At 43.7% G+C, this 27073-nt stretch overlaps 1 protein-coding gene across 2 annotated transcripts in view; it reads left to right on the top strand.

The window, feature by feature from the left end:
• Nucleotides 1-13931: 13931 nt before the first annotated feature.
• The window catches only part of ERICH5 (glutamate rich 5), a 27117-nt gene continuing 13975 nt past the window's right edge, over nucleotides 13932-27073 (top strand). The window contains exon 1 of one of the 2 annotated variants that reach the window (XM_032248332.1): nucleotides 13932-14376. In XM_032248332.1, coding sequence (XP_032104223.1) covers nucleotides 14319-14376 — 58 coding nt within the window. In that variant the 5' untranslated portion in view covers nucleotides 13932-14318. The remainder of the gene's footprint in view (nucleotides 14377-27073) is intronic. The other variant, XM_032248324.1, reaches the window with a different exon arrangement.

Raw genomic sequence — 27073 nt, 5'->3', positions numbered from 1 at the left:
TCTGCAAAAAAAATAAATAAATAAATTCGCCCGGCGTGGTGGCGCGCTCCTGTTGTCCCAGCTTCTCCAGAGGCTGTATCAACTATCGCACATCTACTAAGGTCGCACATCTAAGGAGGTCGAGGTTGCAGTGAACCGTGATCGCGTCACTGCACTCAGCCTGGGTGACAGAGTGAGACTCTGTCTCGAAGAAAAAAACAATGGCGGCGGGTGTCTTCGCTTTCCTCCTTTGCGGACCTTAAGCCTCTCGGCGTTGTGTTGCTGTTCTGCTGCGACCTGCAGCCTAACGAATCGAAGAGCGTAGAACCTAGAGGGAGTTGGAAAGGCCGACTGAAAGTGAGGTGGGAAGGTGGATAAGAAGAGGCTGCGGCGGCTGCGACCACGGTCTAAATGCCGCTGAATTCATCTTTGCCTGGAGGCGTGGCTCTCGGAGAGCCTTGTGGATGACTCCGATGGGCCGCAGCACCTGCATTTGCTCTCCGCCTGGTAGAAGCAGTTGTGTCCCCACACCTGCGGTCACCCAAGTTACCGTCCCTTGGCGAACGGTGGCACACTGCGCGAGTTCTCGAAACTCGCTTTCGTAGCTGTGTTAGCGTGAACTTGTGAGCTGAGTTTGCACTGAGAGCGCGATAAACAGGTCTAATTTTTAAAAATCTTTTTGCTGTTAACATTAGATCTTGGTATAAATGTCCAGAGACAGACCACTGAAAATATTAGGCGCTGGAAGCTCGCACCTAATCACCAGCTCCAAAAAAATTTGTATTGTAAAATCAGACCAACGGGTAAGCTGCGTGAGGGAATCTTCCCCTCCTTAAGCCTCACCGAAAAACGTGTGCTGTGCCAGGACCTATGCAACACTATTTATATATATTAATAATCACAAAAGTCCCTTGAGATAGTAACCTTTTTATTGTCCATTTTACATATCTAGGACCAGAGCCCAGGAAACTTAGTCTCTTCACAATTAAAGTTGATTCCGGCTGGAGGTGGTGGTTCACGCCTGTAATCCTAGCACTTTGGGAGGCCTAGGCAGGCGGATCACCTGAGGTCAGGAGTTCGAGACCAGACTGGCCAACATGGTGAAACCCCCGTCTCTACTAAAAAAACACAAAAATCGTTATCATTAAGTGATACATGACTATATATTTGCATAGACACAGAAAAAAGTCTGGAAAACGAATCATCAAAACATATCTGAGAAAGATGAGAAGAGTGGGCAATGAGGAAGGGACCTTTACTTTTTCTTTAGGTTTTTTAGTATGGCTTGAATTATTTTATAGTAAGTATTAATTATTGTTATATAAAAAGTTCATTTTAAATATTAATAATAAAGTGCTCTTTTACAATAAATGTCTCATGAAACATCAATTACACCTCAGTGTAGTATTTTTTCAAAGTGGCTCTCAGATCACCTGCATCAAAATCAATGATTCAAGCTCCTGGACTCCACCTAGGCCTATGGAAGAAATCTCTGGGTGTGGGTCCTGGGAATCGACAGGCATCCTAGATGATTCTTATAAATACTAAAATTTGAGAATGAGAGACCTACAGAATGAGATAGCCAAACTGGTTCTCAGCCATGGTTGCTTAGAGATATAAGTAAACAATACTGATCCCTATGTTGAGAGCTCTACTATCAAAGCTTTGTTTGTGGCCCACTCCCTTGCTTCTCCCCCTTTCCCTCCCTCCCTTCCCCTCTCCTTCCCTCACTTCTTTCCTCCCCACCTCCCATCTTCTCAGTTTTCTCCCCCATCCCCTTGACTCTCCCCTCCTGAAAAAATAAATAAATAAAGAAGCTTCGTTTGTTAGTTTTTTTGAGACAGAGTCTTGTTCTGTTGCCCAGGCTGGAGTGCCATCTCCACCTCCCCGGTTCAAGCAATTCTCATGCCTCAGCCTCCCAAGTAGCTGGGATTACAGGTGCCCGCAGCCACGCCCATCTAATTTTTTGTGTTATTACTAGGACAGGGTTTCATCATGTTGGCCAGGCTGGTCTCGAACTCCTGACCTCAGGTGACTGCCCTCTTTGGCCTCCCAAAGTGCCAGGATTACAGGCATGAGCTAACACACCCGGCCCTTTTTGTTTTGTTTTGTTTTTTTGAGACAGAGTCTTGCTCTGTCACCCAGGCTAGAGTGCAGTGGCACAATCATGGTTCACTGCAACCTCAACCTCCCTGGGTCAAGGGATCTTCCCACCTCAGCCTCTCAGTAGATGGGACTACAGGTGTGTGCTGTCATGCATATATATATATTAGAGACACTATGTTGCCCAGGCTGGTCTTAAACTTCTGGGCTCAAGTGATCTTCCCAACTTGGCCTCCCAAAGTGCTGGGATTACAGGCACTTGCCTCAAAGCTTTTGTTTATTTATTTATTTATTTACTTAGAGACCAGTTCTCACTGTCATCCAGGCTAGAGTGCAGTGGCACAATTATAGCAAACTTGACCTAGGCTCAGGCAATCCTGCATCAGTCTCTGCAGTTGCTGATACCACAGGTGCATGCCAGCATCCCTGGTTAATTTTAAAATTATTTCTAGAGATGGGAAATCTGGGCAACTATGTTGCCCACGCTGGTCTTGAACTTCTGGCCCCAAGTCATACTCTTGCTTCAAATTCTCAAAGTACTTAATATTATAGGTGTGAGTTGCTGTGACATTTAATTTAGGGAAGAGAGGGAGAGGAGAAAAAGGAGTGTAAAGGTGTTTAGTTTTTTTGTTTGTTTTTTGAAACGGCCTCACCCAGGCTGGAGTGCAGTGGCAGTGAATTCTACTCGCTGCAGCCTCCATTTCCCAGGTTCAAGTGATTCTCCCACCTCAGCATCCTGAGTAGCTGGGACTAGAAGCACCTGACACCATGCCTGGTTAATTTTTGTAGTTTTTGCTAGAGATGGGTTTTCACCATGTTGGTCAGGCTGGTCTCGAATTCCTGACCTCAAGTGATCTGCCTGCCTCAGCCTCCCAAAGTGCTGGGATTACAGGTGTGAGCCACTGCGTCTGGCCGCAAAGCTTTTAAATACTCACTTTCCTCCAAAGAATCAGAATAGTTGCTGTCCCCATTTTAGAGAATAAATGATTAAAGTGCATCAGGTAACTTTTCTGAGGCACTTTTCTTTATATGATACCAGGTATCCTATCCTAACTATGTGCTATGGTTTGAATATTCGTGTCCCCTCCAAAATTCATAGGTAGAAATTAATCAATCCCCCAATGTGATAGTGTTAGGAGGTGGAGCCTTTAAAAGGTAATTAAGTCCTGAGGGCAGAGCCCTGATGGACTAATGCCATAGAAAGGACCAACAGAAGGTTCATTGTCTCTTTTGCACTTCTGCCTTGTGAAGATGAAGCATTCCTACCTCCAGAGGATGTGGCTTTCCAGGCACCATCTTAAAATAAGAATCACCAAACCTGCTGGCACCTTGCTATTGGGCTTCCCAGCCTCCAGAACTGTGAGCCAATAGATTTCTATTTATAAATTAACCAGTCTCATGTGTTCTGTTAAAGCAGTAGGAACAGACAAGGATACTATGTATCCTCACTATACTTTAAAGAAAGGACTTAGTTGCTTTGTCCCAAGGAATCTTGTCATGATTTTGTACTGAAAACCTGTGAAGCCCAAAGCACTCACTTTGTGTATGAATAATGACCACAAAATGGGAATGCCTCCTTGGGACTCTTAACTGAACCCACTGTATCTCTCTTTGGAGACAGACTTGGGCCCTTGGTTTCTCTCTCCTCTCTCTCTCTCTCTTTTTTTTTTTTTTTTTTTTTTTTTTTTTGGTAGAGATGGAGGTCTCACTTTGTTGCCCAGGTTGGTTTTGAACTCTGCCTCAAGAATCCTCTTGACTCAGCCTCTCAAAGTGCTGGGATTACAAATATGAGCCACTGTGCCTGGTCGGCATTTCTTTCATACTTGCATGACTTTGAGCAATTTTTAAAATCTCTGTAAGCCCCAGTGTCCTCATCAATAAAACTGGATAAAACAGGCTACATGCAGTGGCTCATGCCTATAATCCTAGCACTTTGGGAGGCAGAGGTGGGTGGATCACTTGAAATCAGGAGTTCGAGATCAGCCTGACCAACATGGAGAAACCCTGTCTCTACTAAAAATACAAAAATTAGTTGGGCGTGCTGGCATGTGCCTGTAGTCCGAGCTATTCAGGAGGCTAAGGCAGGAGAATTGCTTGAACCCAGGAAGCAGAGGCTGTAGTGAGCTGAGATTGTACCACCGCACTCCAGCCTGGGCAACAGAGCAAGACTCTGTCTCAAAAACAAACAAACAAAAAAAACTGGATAAAATAAAGATATGTACTTCATAGTATTGTTGCGAGGATCACAGTAGATATCAAGCACTGAGCACAGGGCCCTATTAGGAAAACCAGGCGGTGGATGTTTCTCAATCCCACTCCTACCTCCATACCACCGCAATCCACACATATCTTCTGCAGTGAATCACAACAGCACAGAACCTATACTCTAGAGGGAGAAACACTTGCAATGCAAAAATGACAGCCAAATCCTTTGGTTCGTGAATATTTTGTGAATCTTTCTACATAGGTTTTTTTTTTTTTTTTGAGACAGAGTCTTACTCTGCACCCAGGCTGGAGTGCAGTGGTGCAATCTTGGCTCACTGCAACTTCCACCTCCCAGGTTCAAGTGATTCTCCTGCCTCAGCCTCCCAAGTAGCTGGGACTACAGGCATATACCACCACACCCAGCTAATTTTTGTATTTTTAGTAGAGACGGGGTTTCACCATGTTGCCCAGGATGGTCTTGATCTCCTGACCTCATGATCCAACTGCCTCAGCCTCCCAAAGTGCTGGGATTATAGGCTCCAGCCACCGTGCCCAACCCACACACCTACTTATTAGAGCAGGGGCTGGCAAACTTTCTGTTGAGAACCAGACAGTAAATATTTTAGATCTTTAGGTCCATGTGGTCTCTGCGACTACTTAATTCTGCAGTTGTAGCACAAAAGCAGCCACAGACAATATGTAAAGGAATGGGCATGAATGTGTTCCAATAAAACGTTATTCACAAAAATCAGGCAGCGACTGGATCTGGGTTGTAGACTAGTTTGCTGACCCCTGAACTAGAAGATTACTATTATTAAACATAACTACTTTTAAGTCATGTAGAGAATATCCTTATTTTAAAGAGATGTACATTGACATATTCAGGGTGAAATATCATGATTTCTTCTATTTTTTTAATGGTTCAAATAAAAGTTTATGTAGATAGGCAGGTAGAACAAATACAGCAAAACGTTAATTGTTGAATTTAGGTGGAGGGTACGTGAGTGTTCATTTTACTGTTCAACTTTTTCTAAGTTTAAAAACCTTCATATCAAAAAGTTGGGATATGCATATGCTTTAAGAAAGGTCTTTGCCATCCGGATGTTATTTTTTCTGATGCTAGTCTAGCATTTCAGAGTGATTTTGAAAGAACACCAACAGGTAAATGTTGGACAGAATTAACACAAGGCTCTCTCTCCTTTGGTTTTCATTCACCAAAATTTCTGCTCGAAGTTTCTGCGAACTCTGTATGCACCTGAAATTATTGTGCTTCTGGCTTTTACTTGCTATGAGAATTAAAAGTGACAAGGTTGCATTTCCTGTTGGAGCAAGTACTAATAAGTTCATCTGATTTGTATTGGCCCATCTCCTTATTGTCAAGTTTTGAAAACTATCATATTCATGTCATCTACTATTTAGTGTTCAGAGTGATTTGGAACTGAATTTGCCTAACTCAGCCTTCATATTCTTACCAGTCATCCTGGACATTAAACGCACTCACAAAGATCAGGAGAGAGAAAGACAATGAATCCAAGTGAAAGGACCCTGTTAACTCAGTGAAAGTTGGTGGCCTTACTGCTAACTAAAACATACAGAGGCTGGGCACAATGGCTCATGCCTATAATCCCGGCACTTTGGGAGGCCAGAGTGGGAGGATCTCTGGAGCCCAGGACTTTGAGACCAGCTTGGGCAGCATAGTGAGACCCCTTCTCTATTAAAAAAAATATTTTTTTTAACTAGCCAGGCATGGTGGCGTGTGCCTGTAGTCTCAGCCATTCTGGAGGCTGAGGTGGCAGGATCACTTGAGCCCAGGAGGTCAAGGCTGCCATGAGCCATGATCATGCCACTGCACTGCAGCCTAGGCAACAAAGCAAGACCGTGTCTCAAAAACAAAACCCATAAAATGTATATGCACCTATATGAGAATTCTGAGTAGGGGACAAGAGGGGATGAAGGTTAACTATTCATCTCTACCATTTCTGCCTCCACAACAATAAAGAATATGAAATATTTCTTCTATATTTCTTTCTGTTCAGACTGGGGGAGTACTCCAGACTCTAACAGTTTTGTTTTCTGGCCTTCACACTCTACAAATCCTGCTGGACTTGGTTAAAAATAGGCCAAATAAATTCTTTCTCCCATTTTTTTCTAAACCATTTTTTTTCAATCCAAGGAAGAGTATGCTTTTTATATTATTGGTTACAAAGAAATCTCAGTACTTTATTCTCTATTTTACTGTGGAGAAATGACACTTTTGGAAAGCAAAATAGTATCTAAAAAGGTTGGTCTTTGGTTGATTTACATTTCTAAGAGTCAGTTTTTGAAATTTTAGTATAACTGATATTCCTGTTTGTCTCTCTCCACAAAAGTATGAAGTTTTACATATCATTTTCGATAATTTGAAAGCCTATGATGTACTTTTGTCCGTAATAAAGCCAGGAGGCACAGGCTAAGACATCAAATGTTTTTGCTTTTAATCAGAATAATATTAACGTAACACTGCATGTCATATTGGTCAGAAAATATCACTAATTACTTAATGGGGAAATACATAATAAATGCAATTTTGTGATAAAATCAAAACTTAAGTATGTGGAAGAAAAATGATAAAAGGAGTCCTTGGAGGTGAAAAGATTTATGAATTACTATCTTAAAGATATTTTCGGCCAGGCACAGAGGCTCACACCTGTAATCCCAACACTTTGGGAGGTCGAGGCAGGCATATCATCTGAGGTCAGGAGTTCGAGACCAGCCTGACCAACATGGAGAAAGTTGTCTCTACTAAAAATACAAAATTAGCTGGGCATGGTAGCACATGCCTGTAATCCCAGCTACTCGGGAGGCTGAGGCAGGAGAATCTCTTGAACCTGGGGGGTGGAGGTTGCAGTGAGCCGAGATCGTGCCATTGCACTCCAGCCTGGGCAACAAGAGTGAAGATTCATTAAAAAAAAAAAAAAAAGATATTTTCAGCTATAAAAATCACACTATCGGGCCAGGCAAGGTGGCTCACAATTGTAATTCCAGCACTATGGGAGGCTGAGGTGGGTAGATCACTTGAGCCCAGGAGTTTGAGACTAGCCTGGGCAAGATGGCAAAACCCCATCTCTACTTAAAATACAAAAAGTTAGCCAGGTGAGATCCCAGCTACTCAGAAGGCTAAGGTGGGAGAATCACCTGAGCCCAGGAAGTCGAGGCTGCTGTGAGCTGTGATCATGCCACTGCACTCCAGCCTGGACAACAGGAGTAAGACCCTGTCTCAAAAATAATAAAAATTTTTTAAAAATTAAATGACAGTATCAGTTATGATCTGGTGTTAAGCTAGTCATCAAGTGAATAAGAACAGGTAATTGTTGAGAAGGAAAGCAGTCAGGAAAAGGGGAGGTGGGGGTCAGTGTGTATATTTGTTTGGAGACTTCTAAGCAACAGAAACAAAGTAGCTCAATTAAGCAGAAAAGTAATTTACTTTATAGTTCAACAAATGGATAAGGCTGGGTGCAGTGGCTCACGCCTCTAATCCTAGTACTTTGGGAGGCCTAGGAGGGAGGATCGCATGAGCTCAGGAGTACTTTGAGACTAGCCTGGGCAACATGGTGAAACCTCGTCTCTAGAAAAAAATACAAAACTTAGGCAGGCATGATGGCATGCCTGTAGTCTTAGCGACTTGGGAGGCTGAGGTGGGAGGATGGCTTGAGCCTGGGAGGTGGAGGTTGAGTAAGCCGAGATTGCACCACTGTACTCCAGCCTGGGTGACAGAGCCAGATCTAGTTTGATAAACAAAAACAAAAGCAAAAAAACCGCAAGTGAACAAGAAGCCAGATCTGCATATACAGGTCATGGGAGAAACGCCACAAGTTATTAGTCACGGATTTAGAGCATGCTGTGCAAACTGCAGGATAGCACCTCAATCTTACCTTGTCTGGTACCGTAATTGAGTGGCGTGTGTTTGTTTGAGACAGAGTCTCGCTGTGTCACCCAGGCTGGAGTGCAGTGGTGTGATCTCAGCTCACTGCTACCTCTGCCTCCTGGGTTCAAGCGATTCTCATGCCTCAGTCTCCGGAGTAGCTAGGATTACAGACATGTACCACCACTCCTGGCTAACCTTTGTATTTTTAATAGAGATGAGGTCTCGTTATGTTGGCCATGCTGGTCTCGAACTCCTAGCCTCAAGTGATCTGCCTGCCTCGACCTCCCATAGTACTGGGATTACAGGCATGAGCCACCACACCTTGCCAATTTTTTTTTTTTTTTTAGACAGAGTCTCACTCTGTTTCCAGGCTGGAGTGCAGTGGCACGATCTCAGCTCACTGCAGCCTCCACCTCCCAGGTTCAAGCGATTCTTCTGCCTCAGCCTCCTGAGTAGCTGGGATTACAGGCACGCGCCACCACACCCAGCTATTTTTTGTATTTTTAGTAGAGATTTGGTTTCACCATGTTGGCCAGGATGGTCTTGATCTCTTGACCTCATGATCCACCTGCCTTGGCCTCCCAAAATGCTGGGATTACAGGCGTGAGCCACCGTGCCTGGTCCCTACTGTATTCTTGACTCCCCCAACTCCACAATCTATGCTACAGTCACCAGCTCGTGGTCCCCAGTGGTGGTCTGTCTTATGAGGGCTTGTTACATGTGCATCCTTTTCTAAATTTACCAACCTGGCTCATTTTATTTCTGCTAACTAATCTCGAAATCTTTTTCTTTCCCTATTATAGATTCCCCTTTGGATCAATACTAGCCACTGGCAAGTTATGTTTGTGTTTTAAGAGAGCATTTTGTGGCAGTGTGGCATAAATTCTAGAAGTGGAAGGCAAAGATTTAAAAGGAAGTTGGCCCTGCAGTCTGGTGAGGGGATAGTAGGTCCTGAGCTCCCTTCCACCCCACCCCACCACACACACTGCTGGAAGAATTCCAGAGGCATAGGCCAACTCACCCAGCCTGTTTTTTGTTTTTTTGGTTTTTTTTGAGAGTTTCACTCTTGTTGCCCAGGCTGGATGGCTGATCTTGGCTCACTGCAACCTTTGCCTCCTGGGTTCAAGCGATTCTCCGGCCTCAGCCTCTGAGTAGCTGGGATTATAGGTGTGTGCCACCACGCCTGGCTAATTTTTTTGTATTTTTAGTAGAGATGGGACTTCACCATGTTGGCCAGGCTAATCTCGAACTCCTGACCTCAGGTGATCCACCCGCCTCAGCCTCCAAAAGTACTGGGATTGCAGGCGTGACCACTGTGCCCGGCCCCAGCCAAGTGTTTAATGTGCCATTCCACTACTGTATATGTTTGACTGCTTCTGGATGATGAGATAAGTGGAAAGACCAGTAAATTACACAGAAATTAACCTATTACCTTCCTTGTCTCATAATACCTTACTCATGATAAAATAAATTCCTTGATAAGATACAGTACGGTTGTCCATCAGTATCTGTGGGGAATTGGTTCCAGGACCCCTCCCCCGGATATCAAAATCCATGAATACAAAAGTCCCTTACATAAAATGGTGCAGTATTTGTATATATTTTATGCGCACCCTCCTGGGTACTTTATTTTATTTATTTATTATTTATTTTTGAGATGGAGTTTTGCTCTTGTTGCCCAGGATGGAGTATAATGGCATGTACTCTGCTCACCAAAAGCTCTGCCTCCTGGGTTCAAGTGATTCTACTGCCTCAGCCTTTCAGGTACCTGGGATTACAAGCATGCGCCACCACACCTGGCTACTTTTTTGTATTTTTAGTAGAGAAGGAGTTTCTCCATGTTGGTCAGGCTGGTCTCGAACTCTGGACCTCAGTTGATCCACCCACCTCGGTCTCCCAAAGTGCTGGAATTGTAGGTGTGAGCCACTGCACCTGGCCCCCTCCTGTGTGCTTTAAATCACCTCAAGATTACTTATAATACCTAATGTAATGTAAATGTTATTCAAATGGTTGTTATACTGTATTCTTTTTATTTGTATTTTTTAATGTTATATTGTTATTTTTATTGTTTTTTCCCAATTATTTTAAACCACAGTTGGTTGAATCGGTGGATGTGGAACCTGCAAATATGAAGGGCCCACTGTATCGAATGTAACATCCTGGTAGTATGTACACTATTGGGTGATGCTGGCAGAGGCGCAATAGGCAAGAAAAGTAAATCTAGAACAGTGTCCATTACAGTAAAGATCATCTGCTGTGCCCTTAAAGTATGGTACCATTTCACCTCTTGCTGCTGCTGGCAAATTAGGCTCTCAGCCAGGTAAATCTTGGCAAATATGGCAAAGAGCATGGTTTTGAGCCCATAATTATGGTTGTTCATCTAATTATAAAATGCTTCCTCTGAAGAAAATAGAAGATACCATGGCTTGGCTGACAAATTATCCCTGAGGAAAAGTGAGAGATCCCAGGGAACTCCTAAAAGATAATTGATGGGAAAATGGGGGGAACTTAACTGGGCTCAATAAGCCGTGGTTTAACATGAAATTAGTAAGATTCAGAGAATTTTAAATTACATATTGACATTTAACCTGTGAGGTTATTGCGTTCTTTTTTTGGGGGGGAAGAATGGAGTTTTAAAAAATTTCACTAACAAAATTTTAATTTTAAAAAGCGCCCTCAAAAGTGGGAGCCTGCTATGAGCTGAATTGTGTCCCCTGCCAACCCAAGTTCATATATTGAAGTCCTAACCCCAGTGTGACTGGGTTTTAGGAGATAACTAAGGTTAAATGAGGTCATAAGAGTATGACCCTAAATCGATAGGACTGTGGCCTAGTAAGTACAAGACAATAAGTATAAGAAAGAGAGAGAGATCTGCCATGAGAGAACACAGCCAGAAGGTGGCTGTCTGCAAAGCCAGGAAAAGGGGCCTCCTCAGGAACTGAATTGACTGCCACCTTGATCTTGGACTTCCCAGCCTCCAGAACTGTGAGAAATAAAATTCTATCGTTTAAGCCACACAGTCTATGGAATTTTGTTATGGAAGTCCAAGCTGACTAATACAGGGCCTTTTGTAAGCATTTGTATGAAACACACATACTCCCCAAATCAGGGCTCACTCTGAAAGGTCCATCGAATTCCTTTCCCCTAAACTCCTTGTGCCAATCCTATAATCTTGCTCCTTCCAAGTCTCTAACCATACAGCCAAATCATTCGCCACTTTTAACATATTTCTCTTTCCTTGGGGCACAATAACCCTTGGTGGAAGGCTGGAAGGTAGAATCACTATACATATTGATATTGTTATGAAGGACACTTCCTCAAAGGTACCCAGTCTCCCTGCATTCAAAGGGGTTAGTGATTCAATTGCTGGGTGGCAAAGACTTTTCCAGGCCTGAATTATATGAGAGAGAGGAAGAGGAAGACAGAGAAAGGAAAAAAAAGGAGAGCAACAGGAGGAAGAGAAAGAAGGAGAGAGGGAGGAAGGGAAGAAAAAAAGAAGGAACGGAGAGAGGGACCTCTAAACATACAGTAAAGCCCAGGGCTGTGTATCCCATGACCCATATAGGTAAATACAGCAAATTTTAGGCAATTTGAGCATCAAAATAAATAATGATGGTGTTGTAATCCCAGCTTTTAGCGGTCAAGGCAGGAGAATCACTTGAGTGCCAAGAATTTGAGACCAGCCTGGGCAACATAGCAAGACCCCATCTCTAAAAAAAAAAAATTGGCTAGGCGCAGTGGCTCACACCTATAATCCCAGCACTTTGGGAAGCTTAGGCAAGCAGATCACGAGGTCAGGAGATTGAGACCATCCTGGCTAATGCAGTGAAACCTTGTCTCTACTAAAAATACAAAAAGTTAGCCGGGCGTATTGGTGTGTGTTTGCAATCCCAGCTACTCAGGAGGCTAAGGCAGAAGACTTGCTTGAACCCAGGAGGCAGAGGTTGCAGTGAGCCAAGATGAGACACTGCACTCCAGTCTGGGTGACAGAAGGAAACTGTCTCAAAAAAAAAAAAATGTAATTACCCAGGCATGGTGACACATGCCTATAGTCCTACCTGACGCTGGACGATTGCTGAAGCCCAGGAGTTCACAGCCGCAGTGAGATGTGATTGCACCGCTGCACCCTAGCCTGGGGGACAGAGTGAGACTCTGTCTAAAATATTTTTAAATTATGCCATTATGGGCTAAATTGTCTCCTCAAACACTTATATGCTGAAGTTCTAACCCCCAGAACCTATGCATGTGACTGTACAGTATTTGGAAATACAGCCTTTAAATGGTTAACTAAGGTAAAATTAGGTTATATGGGCCCTAATGCAATGTGACTGGTGTTCTTATAAGAGGGGGAGATTAGGACACAGACAAGGGGAAGATTGAGTAAAGACATGATGAAGATGGCCATCTACCGGCCAAGAAGAGAAGCCCTCAGAAGAAACCAGTTCTGACACCTTGATTTTTGACTTCTAATCTCAAGAACTGTGAGGAAATACATGTCTGTACTTCAAGCCATCCAGTCTGTGGTACTTTGTTAGAGCAGCCCTAGCAAACTATCCCAGATGGTAACATACTACATTGGATGGTGTGAGAATTCATGATTGCTCACTGATGGAAGTGAATAAATGGGGGAAAGGAAAAGCACTTCCTTACCTCATAATAGAATGGCAGCTAATCAATATAGAAGAAATAATGTAATTAGAAAATCACAGTCAAGCACCGTGTCTCATGCCTGTAATCCCAGCACTTTTGGGAGGCAGAGAAAGGAGGATCCCCTGAGGCCAGGAGTTCAAGACCAGTCTGGGCAACATGGCAAGACCCTGTCTCTACTAAAAAAAAAAAAAAATTTCAGAGTCTCACTCTGTCACCCAGGCTGGAGGGCAGGCTTGGCCAACTGCAAACTCCGCCTCCTGGGTTCAAGAGATTCTCCTACCTCAGCCTCCCAACACATGGGATTACCGGTGTGTGCCATCACGCCCAGCTAATTTTTGTATTTTTAGTAGAGATGGGGTTTCACCATGTTGGCCGGGATGGTCTTGAACTCCTGACCTCAGGTGATCCGTCTGCTTCAGCCTCCCAAAGTGCAGGGATTACAGGAATGAGCCACCGCATCTGGCCTCTCTCTCTCTTTAAAAAGAGGGCCTGTTCTTGGCTGGGTGCGGTGGCTTACACCTATATTCCCATCACTTTGGGAGGCCGACGCTGCTGACTCACCTGAGGTCAGGAGTTTGACACCAGCCTGGCCAACATGACAAAACCCCATCTCTACCAAAAAATACAAAAAGTAGCCGGGTGTGTTGGCAGGCGCCTGTAATCCCAGCTACTCAGGAGACTGAGGCAGGGAGAATTGCTTGAACCAGGGAGGTGGAGGTTGCAGTGAGCCTGAGCCGAGATCTGGCCACTACACTCCAGCCTGGGCAACACAGTGAGATCCGTCTTGGGAAAAAAAAATAGGCCTGTTCTCTTAATAAACGTCAAAGTTGTGAAGTACAAAGCAAGACTGGAGGAACTACTTCAGATTAAAGCAAACTAAAGAGACACAACTAAATGCAACGTGTAGTCCTGGACTGGACAACTGGCAAACATGGAGGGTGGAGTAAATCTTACAGTATCAAAGTTAAACTTCCTTGTGGTAATTGTAGTTATGTAAGAAAATAAGACTGTCATCGCATATCTAGTCTACCAATCAATAGCCACTAGTCCCAAGGCCGCCTCCCCTCCCTGGCTATTTAGTGATGAGACAGATGATACCTCTCAGCGCTTCCCCCTCGCCCCCTGACATCCTCCCTATCCCTGCTTTACGGGCTTTTCCTTTCTGACTGTGCCATACCCTCCACCTTCTCCCCTCCTGTTTCCCGGGTTCTACTCGTCCCTGTTCCTTCTGCGTCCCGTTTCTCGCGCTCTCTTCCGCTCGGCCCTCCCCGGCTCCTTCCACCTCCCGGCCGCTCCCTTCCCCCTCCAGGTGCGCACCCGCTACTCCTCGCTCTACCGCGCGCCTGCGCTCTACGCCCAAGGGAGCGGGGGCTGCAGAGCTGGAGAAACTTCCGCGGCTCCGGGCGCGGTTGACTCGGGATCCGGGCTCCGGGCCGACACCCGCGCGGGGCTGAGACAGGTTTCCGCGCTCCCCGCGATGGGCTGCTCAAGCAGCGCCCTCAACAAGGCCGGCGACAGCAGCAGGTTCCCCAGTGGTGAGCAGGGGACCGGCGCCGCCCACGCCCGGGCTGGGGACTCGGGTGGGCTGGCTCCCCGGGAGGTCCAAAGGGTGTGCCCTGTGCCCACTCCACCAGGCAGGGGCCGGGCCTCGTTCCGGAGGGATGCGAGCGGAACCCGGGACAAAGCGCGATTTCCTCCCGAATCTTGAGCGGCGCTGCTGTTACCTGGGGTGCGGCGGCCTTGGTGCCTGATGCGCGGGACCGGAGTCTGGGCGCTGGACTCACCCTGTCGGCTGATGGGATCGCGGGGAATTTGTGTTGAAGCTCTAAGGTGGTTAGGCTCGGCATTGCCTTAAACACAGGAGAAATGTCCCATCAAGGCCTTTTCCCAAGGCCGGGGTCCGTGGCTGACGCCCGCAATCCCACCACTTTGGGAAGTTGAGGCGGGACAGTCGCTTGAGACAAGAAGTTCGAGACCAACCTGGGTAGCAAAGCGAGCTCTTCCACTCCTCGTTTTCAACTAAAACAAGAAAAAAGACTTTCCCCCATTTACCCTCCCGTTAGCATTTCAGCATCAAAGATGGCAAAAGATGCAGAGAATCCAGACGAGCATTCATTCACTCCATCAAATAGGCTCCCGCACTCTGAATAGGTCAGACACACTTTCTCCTATCTTTGGCTTAAGTATCTATTGAGAAGTATGTGGGTGACCAAAAGTTGTCATCACTGACTCTTTCTCAAGAAACTCAACAAGAACAGTTTTGAGCATCTACAATATAATATCTCAGTGCTTGGCTAGATGCTGGAGATACAAGTGACTCTGTTTATGGAGATTGAGGGTGGAGGAGACAGACAAGAAACACGTGAAACAATTGGCTAAGATTGTTTCTGACAGTGATAAGTACTGTGAAAAGTATAAACGCAGATACCCGAATTAGAGAATGACTGGGTTTTACACTCACTTTTCTTGGATTTGAATGGCTAACATTTTGGACAATGCTATGGAGGTTAAGCAAACTCCCTCAAGCTAGTTTACAGTCTTCTGCAGGGTGAAATTTAGCGGAGATTGAGTGAATTCCTTTTTACAGATCTCTTAGCACCTGTGTTACTGCAGTAAGAGAAATCTAAATGTCTTTCTCTCTGATGTTGATAGAGCACACCAGATGATTACGAATGCTTTTCAAAGCTCAGCCACTGTGTCCTAGTCAAAAATATGTGTTGCTGTTATTTTTGTGGTGCATGATAATTTAGTTCTAGTTTCCATAGATAACAGAAAGCAATGGCAAGTCAGGAAGTAAACAAAAAATTAAAAACAATATAAAAGTGATTCCAAACCCCTTCTCACTGGCAACAATGTGAAAAGATGGAAAAATTATTATTGTTATTATTATTATTATGATTTTTGAGACGGACTCTCGCTCTGTTGCTCAGTAACTTTTCTCTTAAAGAGCCCAGAGATTCCATGCTCCCAACGAGAGGCCAGAGCAAGGAGCAATTTCTCTGTTTTATGTTATGAAATTAAGTAGAGTTTTGCATTCTGTTCCATGATAAATTTTTGTGGGTTTCAATATGAAAACCGAGGGAAAACTAATGCTTCAGGAAGATACATTTTATTATTCCGACTTCTCTTATCGACTGCTGTCCTTCAGTTATCCTAGGAGTAGCATCCTGGTTTAACAAGCAGAGTACTGAGTCATCATTACATAATTTTAAACTGATTAAAACATGTATTTCAGGGAATGTAACTTGGAGCAAAAGTATTCAATAGGTGGGATGCAATTTTTAATCCTCTCAGAAAATAATGAATAAACTTATCTTAAAAAATATTTTATCACCAATATTGATAACCATCCCACATGAGTTACACTCTTCCATTTTTTATTATTGCTTTCATTGCTGTTCTGAGTTTTCACAGATGTTGTTATGGAAGAAATGTTAAAACACCTGACAACCAGTTCTAGCCTTTAGAAAATTAATCTAATATGCTACATCAATTGCTCAACACACATGTTAAATCAATCAACAGGTCTATTTGCTTCTGACCTTCGATCAAACAATACTCTCTTGTAATTAGATACTGTGTGTCTGTGTTTGTCAACATTTCAACTTTGTGATCTTGGAGGCCCAATAAATAATTCATTCCTGTTTCTGTAGCTTTAAACTTCTTTAAATCCTATATACACCCCCAAGCTTGTGTGTATGTACTTTTAGACAAAAACAGTCCAAGTTTATTATATGTCTGGTACATGCATTTATTCACTGTACTCTCAGTGCCTAACAACGCTTGGCATGTAATAGGTCCTCAGTAATTATTTATTGAATGAATACTTCATTTAATCCTTATAACAATGCTATGACGAAGTATTATGGTTGTCCCGTTTTTACAGATAAAAGTAAATAATTTACCCAAGGTCACAGGCTTCAAAGAATCAGAGCTGGGCTTTGAACTCATATGCTTTGCTGGGCACAGTGGCCCATGCCTGTAATCCCAGTGGCTCTGGAGGCTGATGTGGGAGGATTGCTTGAGCCCAGGAGTTCAAGGCTGCAGTGAACTATGATTCAGCCACTGCACTTCAGTCTAGACAAAAGAGTGAAACTCAATTTAAAAAAAACAAGTGAACCTATATGTTTAAGCCAGCTTCTACTAACTAGATTTAAATCTGTTTTTGATTCAGATCACTCTGGATCCCCTTTAGGTGTGTGGTCACCCACTATAAAAACAATGAAATCAATACAATAAACACTTTATACTATGGCTTTTTTTTTTTTTTTTTGAGACAGTTTCAGTCTTGTTGCCTAGGCTGGAGTGCAATGGCATGAACTTGGCTCACTGCAACCTCCAGCCCCTGGGTTCGAGTGATTCTCCTGCCTCAGCCTCCTGAGTAGCTGGGATTACAGGCATGCGCCACTACACCCAACTAATTTTGTATTTTCCATAGCGATGGGGTTTCTCCATGTTGGTCAGCTGGTCTTGAACTCCTGACCTCAGGTGATCTGCCTGACTTGGCCTCCCAAAGTGCTGGGATTATAGGTGTGAGCCACCTAGCCTGGCCTATACTATGTATCTTATTTAGGGATAGAATAATCCCTTATTATGATTCTAAATATTAGTGTAATCCTTAAATAAGATATATAGTTAATGTATTATGCAAATATTATATATTTATTTTATTTTTTATTTTAAAAAATTGAGACAGGGTCTTGCTATGTTGCCCAGGCTGGTCTTGAACTCCTGAGTTCAAGTGATCCTCCCACCTTGGCCTCCTAAAGTGCTGGGATTACAGGTATAAACCACCATGCCCAACCTATGTTATAAATTTAAATCAGACAGCAGCTACTAGTACGTAGACTATAATCTAGATAGGTAGAAGGTAGAATAATCTATTCCATGGATTATATGGGGACATTTGCCCTGACCCATTAGATACTGAATCTCACAGAGCTTTTTCCCATCACCTCCTAAGATGACTGACTAGATAGGTATGTGTGTTGGGGAGAACAGAGGTGGAGACTCCAATTGTAAACAGTTAGCAAAGTGTATAACAAATATCAAAGTGCTACTCAAAGTGTAGGACAGTGCCTAACATGTGGTAGTCACAAATCGATTTTTATGAAGTGCCCTGAAATATGTGAGGAAAGAGGCTTTTCTTTCCAAAAGATAATTAGACAGATTGAGTTTGGAATTTCTTGTGTTTACAGAAGCAAGTTTTAAATAGTAGGGCAATTTCTGTTCTTTTGAGTGTCCTGAGGATCCAATACAATCTGAATAGAAAGATTTTTTTTTTTTTTGAGACGGAGTCTTACTCTGTCTCCAGGCTGGAGTGCAGTGGTGCAATCTTGGCTCACTGCAACCTCTGACTCCTGGGTTCAAGCAATTCTTCCACCTCAGCCTCCCGAGTAGCTGGGACTACAGGTGCGCGCCACCATGCACAGCTAATTTTTGTATTTTTAGTAGAGATGGGGTTTCACCATGTTGGCCAGGATGGTCTCGATCCCTTGACCTCATGATCCGCCTGCCTCAGCCTCCCAAAGTGCTGGGACTACAGGCGTGAGCCACCGTGCCTGGCCTGAACAGAAATATTTTATTGACTTCACAGAACTTAATGTGCCCAAAGTTGTCTAGATGTTCACATCCAAACCTTCCTCCCAGTGCCTCTAGTTTTCTGCTATCATGGATAATCACTGCTCCATTCTTTCCTAATATACATGTGATCTGTTTTGGCAGACTTCTTCCCCAGGTGTTACCGCCTAAGCACCAAACATGGACAAAGTAAATAGGTGGTAATTATTGACAAGTTCATTGCTAGGTTAATGTGTACATTTCCACTGGCAGCTATAATCATTTGTTTGTTCTAATCTGAACTTTCACTAGCTGCTTGCTGTCTGTGCTGCCCAGGCAATCGGACAAGGCTTGAATTTCACACAGTTCTGTGAATTGTTCTTTGTACTGCAGTCATACCTTCAGTCTTCACCCAATACTTCACACTGTGACACTAGTTAGGTCATCTGGTCCTAACTAGACAAAGGTTTTCCTTTTGAATTGAAGAACGAACATCATTAACATTAAACTTAATTTGTACAGGCTTTTCTTGCATATAAAAATTATACAAATGGGATTTTTTTTTCTTTCAAATATGTGCCTTTGTGTCCTTTCTGGAATCTGGCACATAGAGAGCACTTGGTATGTCTTTGCGGTAGGCCTGGAGATTGCATACAGCTAATTAAAATGGAATTTTAAAACTAATATATGGTTCAAAGATGTGAAAATATTTGGAAAAGGAGGGGCGTGAAAAGTATGCCTCCCACCCTGTCCTCATCATCTGTTTAGTTTGAATCACACCATGAATAAACACTTATTATTTTAGGTTTTTTGGGTATATTCTTCCAAAGTTTCTTTACACATTGCAAATATTATTTCCTTCTCTCTTCTTTATTTATAAAATGTAGTATTCTATACCCACGGTTCCTCACTTTGTTTTTTTCACCTGACACTATGGAGATTTTTTCATATTGATATATAGCAAACTTCTTTCTCCTTTTTTATACCTGCATAATAATCTGCTCCTTGATTTATTTAACCAGTCCTCTATTGAGGGCCATTTGATTTGTTTCCAGTCTTTTCCCGTTGCAGACAAGCCTGCCATGAATTCCTCTGTTCTTACATCATTTTGAATGTGTGCAAGTATATCTGTAGGACAATTTCCCAGAAGTGGCATTGCTAGGTCAAAGGGTGTACGCATTGATAATTTTGATAGATAACTGCCTAAATGTGTCCTGTAAGAGTTGAACCAGTTTACACTGTCATCACCAATAAAGTAAATCTTTTTCTAAAATGGAAAATGTTCAGACATTTGTACAGCCACATTGAAACATAGACATGGGACAGAAGTCAAGAGACAAGGTCAAGAGCACGCACTTGGTTTCAGGTGCTCTAGTTCATGATCTTATTTAATCCTTATAATAGCCTTAAAACACAAACATTAGTTGCACCAAATACAGCTAGAAAACAGAAGCTTAGTGCGATAAGTCACTTGCCCAAGGTCTCAGACCTAGTAAGTCTCATAAGCTTACTGGATGGATGGATGGATGGATGGATGGATGGATGGATGGACGGACCTGGGGCACATGGCTAATGTGTGTGACTCTGAAGCCCCTGTTCTTTTCACAACTTCCAGTTCCATCTGGGATCTTGTCCTAGTTCTGCTAGAAATTTATAGTGTGACCTTATACATAAAACAAATGCAAGCAGCTGAGTGTGGTAGCTCACAACTGTAATCCCAGCTAGTTGGGAGGCTGAGGCAGGAGAATCAGGGTGTCAAGTACCCTTGTACCCCAGCCTGGACAACAGAGTGAGACTTCTCTCTAAAGAAAAGAAAAATGGCAACCAATAACTGTTGAGTAGTTGGATGGGTGAATGGATGACTGACAGAGATGGGGATTCAGGGAGATAAAGAGTATGACTCAGAAAAGCAGAGGAAGAATCAGGACCGAAAGAGTAGCGGAAAATGAAAGGTAGCATTGGCCAAGATGGGCTTGGGAAGAGAGTGTTGGGTTGCAAGGAGGGCCTCCTAGCTATGCAGGAAAAGGTTAACACGGTAAAACGACATTTGATTGTCTATCTTTAAATCATGCTTCTGGGCTGGGTGCATTGGCTCACACATGTAATCCCAGCACTTTGGGAGGCCAAGGCAGGTGGATCACCTAAGGTCAGGAGTTCGAGACCAGCCTGATCAACATGGTGAAACCCTGTCTCTACTAAAAATACAAAAATTTGCTGCATGTGGTGGCATCTGGTGGTACCTGGGACCTATAATTCTAGCTACTTGGGAGGCTGAGGCAGGAGAATTGCTTGAACTCAAGAGGTGGAGGTTGCAGTCTACAGAGATCATGCCATTGCGCTCCAGCCTGGGTGACAAGAGGAAAACTCTGTCAAAACAAAAAAACAAAAAACTCATGTTTCTGTAAGGTGGCCCCACATCCAGCTCATGTATACAGTTTCCCTTCTAAGTTAATGTTTTACATTATCAAGTTGATAACCCTGAATACGTGTAGGTATTACTGAAAGACTCACCAAAGCTGATAAAAGCTTGACTGGCTTCTAATCCTGGAGCGTGTAAGTGTAAGTAGTACTAGGTAATTTTTTTTCCTTTTTTAGAGACAGTGTCTTGCTCTGTTGCCCAGGCTGGAGTGCAGTGGTACAGTCATAGCTCACTGCAGCTTGGACTCCTGGCCCAAATTATCCTTCCACCTCAGTCTCCTAAAGTGCTGGGATTACAGGCATGAGCCACTATGCCCATGGTAATTTTTTTTTTGAGACGGACCTCTGCCTCCCAGGTTCAAGCAATTCTCCTGCCTCAGCCTCCCAAGTAGCTGGGACTACAGGTGTGTGCCAGCACACCTGGTGAATTTTTTTGTATTTTTAGTAGAGACAGGTTTCACTGTGTTAGCCAGAATGGTCTTAATTTCCTGACCTCATGATCCACCCGCCTTGGCCTCCCAAAGTGCTGAGATTACAGGCATGAGCCACCACGCCTGGCCTGGTAATTGTTTTATATTTTTTAAAGCAAAATGCCAGACTATAGCTCTCCAGGGGAGTGAATGTCTTGAAAATCCTATAATGACCCCAGAAGCTTCCTCACCCATCTCAGGGCTATTGCTGTTGTTCACAGTCCTTGAACCACTTCTTGGGAAATGCCCTCGGGCTCTCAAGTTCACTCTTTGTATATATTCGAGGGTGTGTGAGCCTTGTCCTTTAAGGACGAATATTGAAAAAAACAACAATCCATACTGTTTTTATTTTATTTTTAAAATTTATTTATTTATTTATTTTTGGTAGAGACTGGGTCTCACTATGCTACCCAGGCTGGTCTTGAACTCCTGGCTTCAAGCAATCCTAATACTTCAGTCAGCCTCTCAAAGTGCTGGGATTATAGGCATGAGCCATTGTGCCCAGCCCCACATTGTTTTTAGCAGCTAACCCCACCTAGGAGTTAAGCTTTATAAAGGTGGGTGAAATAAGACAGGCAATGCTGGTGTGCATTATATAGTACTACCTAAGTTGTTATATCAGAGTTTCCCAGCCTGTGAGAATGGATTACAGCCATGCCAGCATTTCTCCTAGCCTTTAGGGCAGCCAGGTGGGATCTTGACAGCCTGAGCTGTCTGGAAACAGCTTCCTCCATTTGTGGCAGTGTGATGCACGAATATATTCTATGTATGTCATGACACTGAAAAGATCAGGAAGTGTTGGAGGCCAGGTGCAGTGGCTCATGCCTATAATCACAGCACTTTGGGAGGCCGAGGCAAGAGGATCACCTGAGGTCAGGAGTTGGAGACCATCCTGGCCAACGTGGTAAAACCCCATCTCTACTAAAAATACAAAATAAGTTAGCTGGGCATGGTGGCTTGCACTGCTTGTCCCAGCTATTCTGGAGGCTGAGGCAGGAGAATCACTTAAACTCGGGAGGCAGAGGTTGCAGAGAACCGAGAAGTCATCTGAGTTGCATGTGGATCCCTAACCTGAGAGAGTGGCAGCAGCAATCAGTGAGGTAAAAGACCTTAGATCTTTCTCCTCCTCGGTCTCCCCAGTGCTCTGTCTGGTGCCAATGGCTCTCAGGGTGCACACAGTCTCCATGCTTGAGGCCCAAATGTCTGGTGTGAATATGACTGCTCTGTTGGAAAATTTCAGTCTTCCAGCCCAGCCACACAGTTGCTGACTGCCAACTCCCTTCTCAAGCACAGACACAGACACCTGCTTTTTTTTTTTTTTTTCAGACAGGGTCTTGCTATGTTGCCCAAGCTGGTCTCCTGGGCTCAAGTGATTCACCTGCCCAAAGTGCTGGGATTATAGGTATGAGCCACTGCACCCAGCCGCAGACACCAGCTTTTGACCACAGGCCTTTGTAGTCTGTACTCAGACAGAGTGAAACACAGACACAGTGACCCAGCCTGGAGAGCAGTGACATCACATTGGTGAGGTGGGTCTGTCTGCCCCTTTTAGAGTGCAAAGTAGAGCAAGTATTGACCTTTTTTTGTGAGATGGAGTCTCTCGCTCTGTCACCCAGGCTGGAGTGCAATGGGGCGATCTTGGCTCACTACAGTTTCTGCCTGCTGGGTTCAAGCGATTCTCTTGTCTCAGCCTCCCAAGTAGTTGGGATTTCAGGCACCCACCACCATGCCCAACTAATTTTTGTATTTTTTGTACAGACAGGATTTCCCTGTGCTGGCCAGGCTGGTCTCGAACTCCTGACCTCAAGTGATTCGCCCACCTTGGCCTCCCAAATGCTGGGATTACAGGCAAGAGCCACCATGCTTAGCTGTATTAACTTTAATTTCAGAAGAGAAATTAGAAGGGCTGTTTTTTTTCCTCTGATCTAGCCAAGGGAGTGGCTTAGCAAACCCAACTAATTCTGTGAAATGAAGAAAGGTTGGGAAAAAAAATCTCCCTCCCTAGTGTGTAGCTCACTTAGACCAGCTCAGGCCTTTGATTCGTGGCTAAATCAGTATCCTTATATTATCTCTTGTGCTGACCATGGCATGTTAGTGTGAGGATGGAGACCATACTAAGATAGGCAGCAATCCCTATGGAGAATGAAGGACATCCCCATCCAGCAGTCCTGTATGTTCATATAGGATTGTTCAATCCAGTTCAGTCTCTCCAAGTAGTTCCTGGATGCCTTTCTCTGGTGACTCCATAGGTAACCTAATCATCTGGGGATCTTGTTAAAATACAGAAGAATCTGGTTCAGATTCTGGGGTGGAGCCAAAGATTCAGCATTAAAAAAAAGAAAAAAATCCCAGGTCATGCTGATGGTGATGGTGCAGGGTTTGATTTTTTTTTTTTTTTTTAAAGACAGGATTTCACCATTTTGGTCAGGCTGGTCTTGAACTCCCAACCTCAGGTGATCCGCCCACCTTGGCCTCCAAAGTGCTTGGATTACAGGCATGAGCCACCACGCCTGACCTCACAATTTGATTTTAAAAGCAGCTAAATCTTCAAAGTGGAATCAAACCTCCTTGGGCTTAAGCCTAAGCTGTGCCACTCACTAGCTGCGTGCCCCTCTTAGATAAAGATGCCATAATGGTCGAGCATGGTGGCTCACACCTGTAATCCCAGCACTTTACAAGGCCAAGGCAGGAGGGTCGCTTGAGACCAGGAGTTTGAGACCAGCCTGAGCAACATAGTGAGGCCCTGTCTCTATGAAAAAAAAAAAAAAGATACCATAATTTTCTCAACTACATAATGGGGTAGCAATAGTTTTTCTTTATGGAACTGTTGGGGAGATTGAATGAGGTAATCCATACAAAGCTCCAGGCTCAGTGCCTCAGTGAATGCCAACCACTCTTCCCTTTCCCAGAGAAGCATGGTGGCAAGGCCCGTTTGGGTTGGTGAAGTGTCATTATATATACAGACAGAGACATCATCTTCCTTTCTGTCTCCTTTCTTTGTTCAGTGAGATGGGATTTCATAGACTAGATTTCTATGCAAATATTGGATTCCCTTGTGCTAATAATGACCATCTATCAATGAAACTGTCTTTTTCAGTGGTGAATACTGTCAATAATTTCAAAAGTGATGTTTTGTGCTATCATGTTTTTGAAATAAGAGTTTATCTTGTAGGATTCTAAAAGAAATTAAAGAAAATAAAATTGGGAAAGCATATCTGAAGGAGACAACTCTTTGTCATGGTTTGATGACAGACTTGCCTCTGTAGCTCTTAAATGTCAGCCTTTCCCTTAGGCAAACGTCCATCTCTATGCAAGTTCAACAATTGTTCCAAGAGTGCATTTCTTTTTTTTTTTTTTTTTGAGATGGAGTCTCACTCTGTTGCCATGCTGGAGTGTAGTGGAGTGATCTTGGCTCACTGTAATCTCCGACTCCCTGGTTCAAGCGATTCTCCTGCCTCAGCCTCCCAAGTAACTGGGATTATAGGCATGCGCCACCAAACCCAGCTAATTTTTGTATTTTTAGTAGAGACTGGGTTTCACTATGTTGGCCAGGATGGTCTTGATCTCCTGACCTCGTGATCCACCCTCCTTGACCTCCCAAAGTGCTGGGATTACAGGCATGAGCCACCGTGCCTGGCTCCAAGAGTACATTTCTAATTACATGTTCCTGTTTCTCTCTCTCTCTTTCTGTCTGTCTGTCTGTCTGTCTTTCTTTTTGCAGAGATGAGGTCTCACTATGTTGCCCAGGCTCATCTCAAACTCCTAGCCAGTTCTCGTTTCTCTATATCTAAATTTCAACATTAAATTTGTCTTCAACCTTCATTGCATTTGCTTTGTGATGGTCAAAACAAATTCTAGATATGTAAATTCAGGTGCTTTTATTAAAAAAGAAAAGTGGTCTGACTGATTTTTACTTACCCTCAAAGAATTTTTTGGCTGATGATTTTATACGTCAGTTACATGGAATATAGCTTAAGTTTGCCTTTCTGCAAAATGAGTGCCCTGTTAGCATCTATCGGCTGATGGAATGCACACTTGGGGATTAGTATTTGTGCTGTGGTGCACAAGACAGTGTTTGTACATGCTTCAATGTGGGAAAAGGGCAAAAACATCTTGAATAACCCGGCTCCCGGTTCCAAAAAGAAAATGAGAAGGAAGGTGAGTGGACTCCTCCCCTGGAGTTGACTTATGCTACATTCTTGGTTCCAAAACCTCAAAAGCTCCAAGAATCTAGACATGGTGGCAGCAAGGAAAAATACCAGGACCCTCTTCCTTACGAATTTGCTCAAAAACCCAGCAGACAGGGCAGAGAAGTCTTTAGGATGTCCAATATGGCAGTCATAGGAAATATTGACAAGATTTTCTTTTGTTTTTTTTTTTTGTTTTTTTTTTTTTTTTTTTTTTTTGAGACGGAGTTTCACTCATGTTACCCAGGCTGGAGTGCAATGGCGCGATCTCGGCTCACCGCAACCTCCGCCTCCTGGGTTCAGGCAATTCTCCTGCCTCAGCCTCCTGAGTAGCTGGGATTACAGGCACGCACCACCATGCCCAGCTAATTTTTTGTAGTTTAGTAGAGACGGGGTTTCACCATGTTGACCAGGATGATCTCGATCTCTTGACCTCGTGATCCACCCGCCTCGGCCTCCCAAAGTGCTGGGATTACAGGCTTGAGCCACCACGCCCGGCCTTGACAAGATTTTCTTTTTGTTGGGTAGAAACTTTTCATTTCTGATTAGGATAATGAACTGAGTTGAAAAGCTTCCACCATAAGGTGAATTTCAGGTATGTTAGCTCTAGCTCTAATCCCTTCTGTAATGTTGCCTAGCATTTCATTTCTTTGTGTGCCTATCACAACCGTGCTTACAACAAGAGTTCTGTTAGTTCAGCTGTCACAGTGAATTTGTGCATGGGTCAATTTACAACAGAATCAAGAGTGATAATGAGCACGAAAGGATTAGGCTCAGAGCAGAGTATGATTTGATGAAATGTGGGGTTCAGAAAACAGACATATCTTTAAACAAATTCAGATATGAAAACAATGCATCTGTCTGCAATATTTATTACATAATAACATAGATTAGGCATAGAATGTTTCCTGTTTGTGGACAAAAATATATCTCATTGCTTTTCAAGTCAGCCTGCTAGAAGAAATGATGTAGCGCCTTTTTCTACCTTGAGGAGGTATGTTGAGGATTTACAAAGTCATACGGACAGAGTATGTGGAAATACTTGGTTAAGAGGTAATGTATAGCCACCAAGTTGTGCTTAATGAAGGGAGTAGTTATTTGAATTTCCCCGAAGACAGTAAACCCTAGAATACCAGGGACCACATTTCCCTCTTTTTTTTTCTTTTTTCTTTTTTTGAGACAGGGTCTCTGTTGCCTAGGCTGCAAAGCAGTGATACAATCATGGCTTACTCTATCCTTGACCTCTGGGGCTTAAGCAGTCCTCCTGCCTCAGCCTCCTGAGTTATTGAGACTACAGGTGCATGCTACCATGCCCAGCTAATCCAAATCTTACTTGTTACCTGCTAGAACCCCTGTGCCCACCTAGATCTTGCCTGTAGTATGCACTTGATAAAAATGTGATGAATGAGTGAAATCAAAACAAGCAAACAGAATGAAACATTTATAAACAAATTATCAATGGCCTTTATTAACACCAATCACGTTTAGTGAAATCATTGCTAACATTATAAGTACCTTCCTTCCTTCCTCCTCCCCCGTCCCCTCCCCTCCCCTCCCCTCCCCTCTCCTCCCCTCACCTCCCCTCCCCTCCCCTCTCC

This window comes from Sapajus apella, unplaced genomic scaffold (assembly GCF_009761245.1).
Source record: "Sapajus apella isolate SASKATOON/1434 unplaced genomic scaffold, GSC_monkey_1.0 scaffold3, whole genome shotgun sequence".
Lineage (NCBI taxonomy): Eukaryota > Metazoa > Chordata > Mammalia > Primates > Cebidae > Sapajus > Sapajus apella.
The sequence above is the reverse complement of the archived record's forward strand: the minus strand, read 5'-3'. Positions and strand labels throughout refer to the sequence as shown.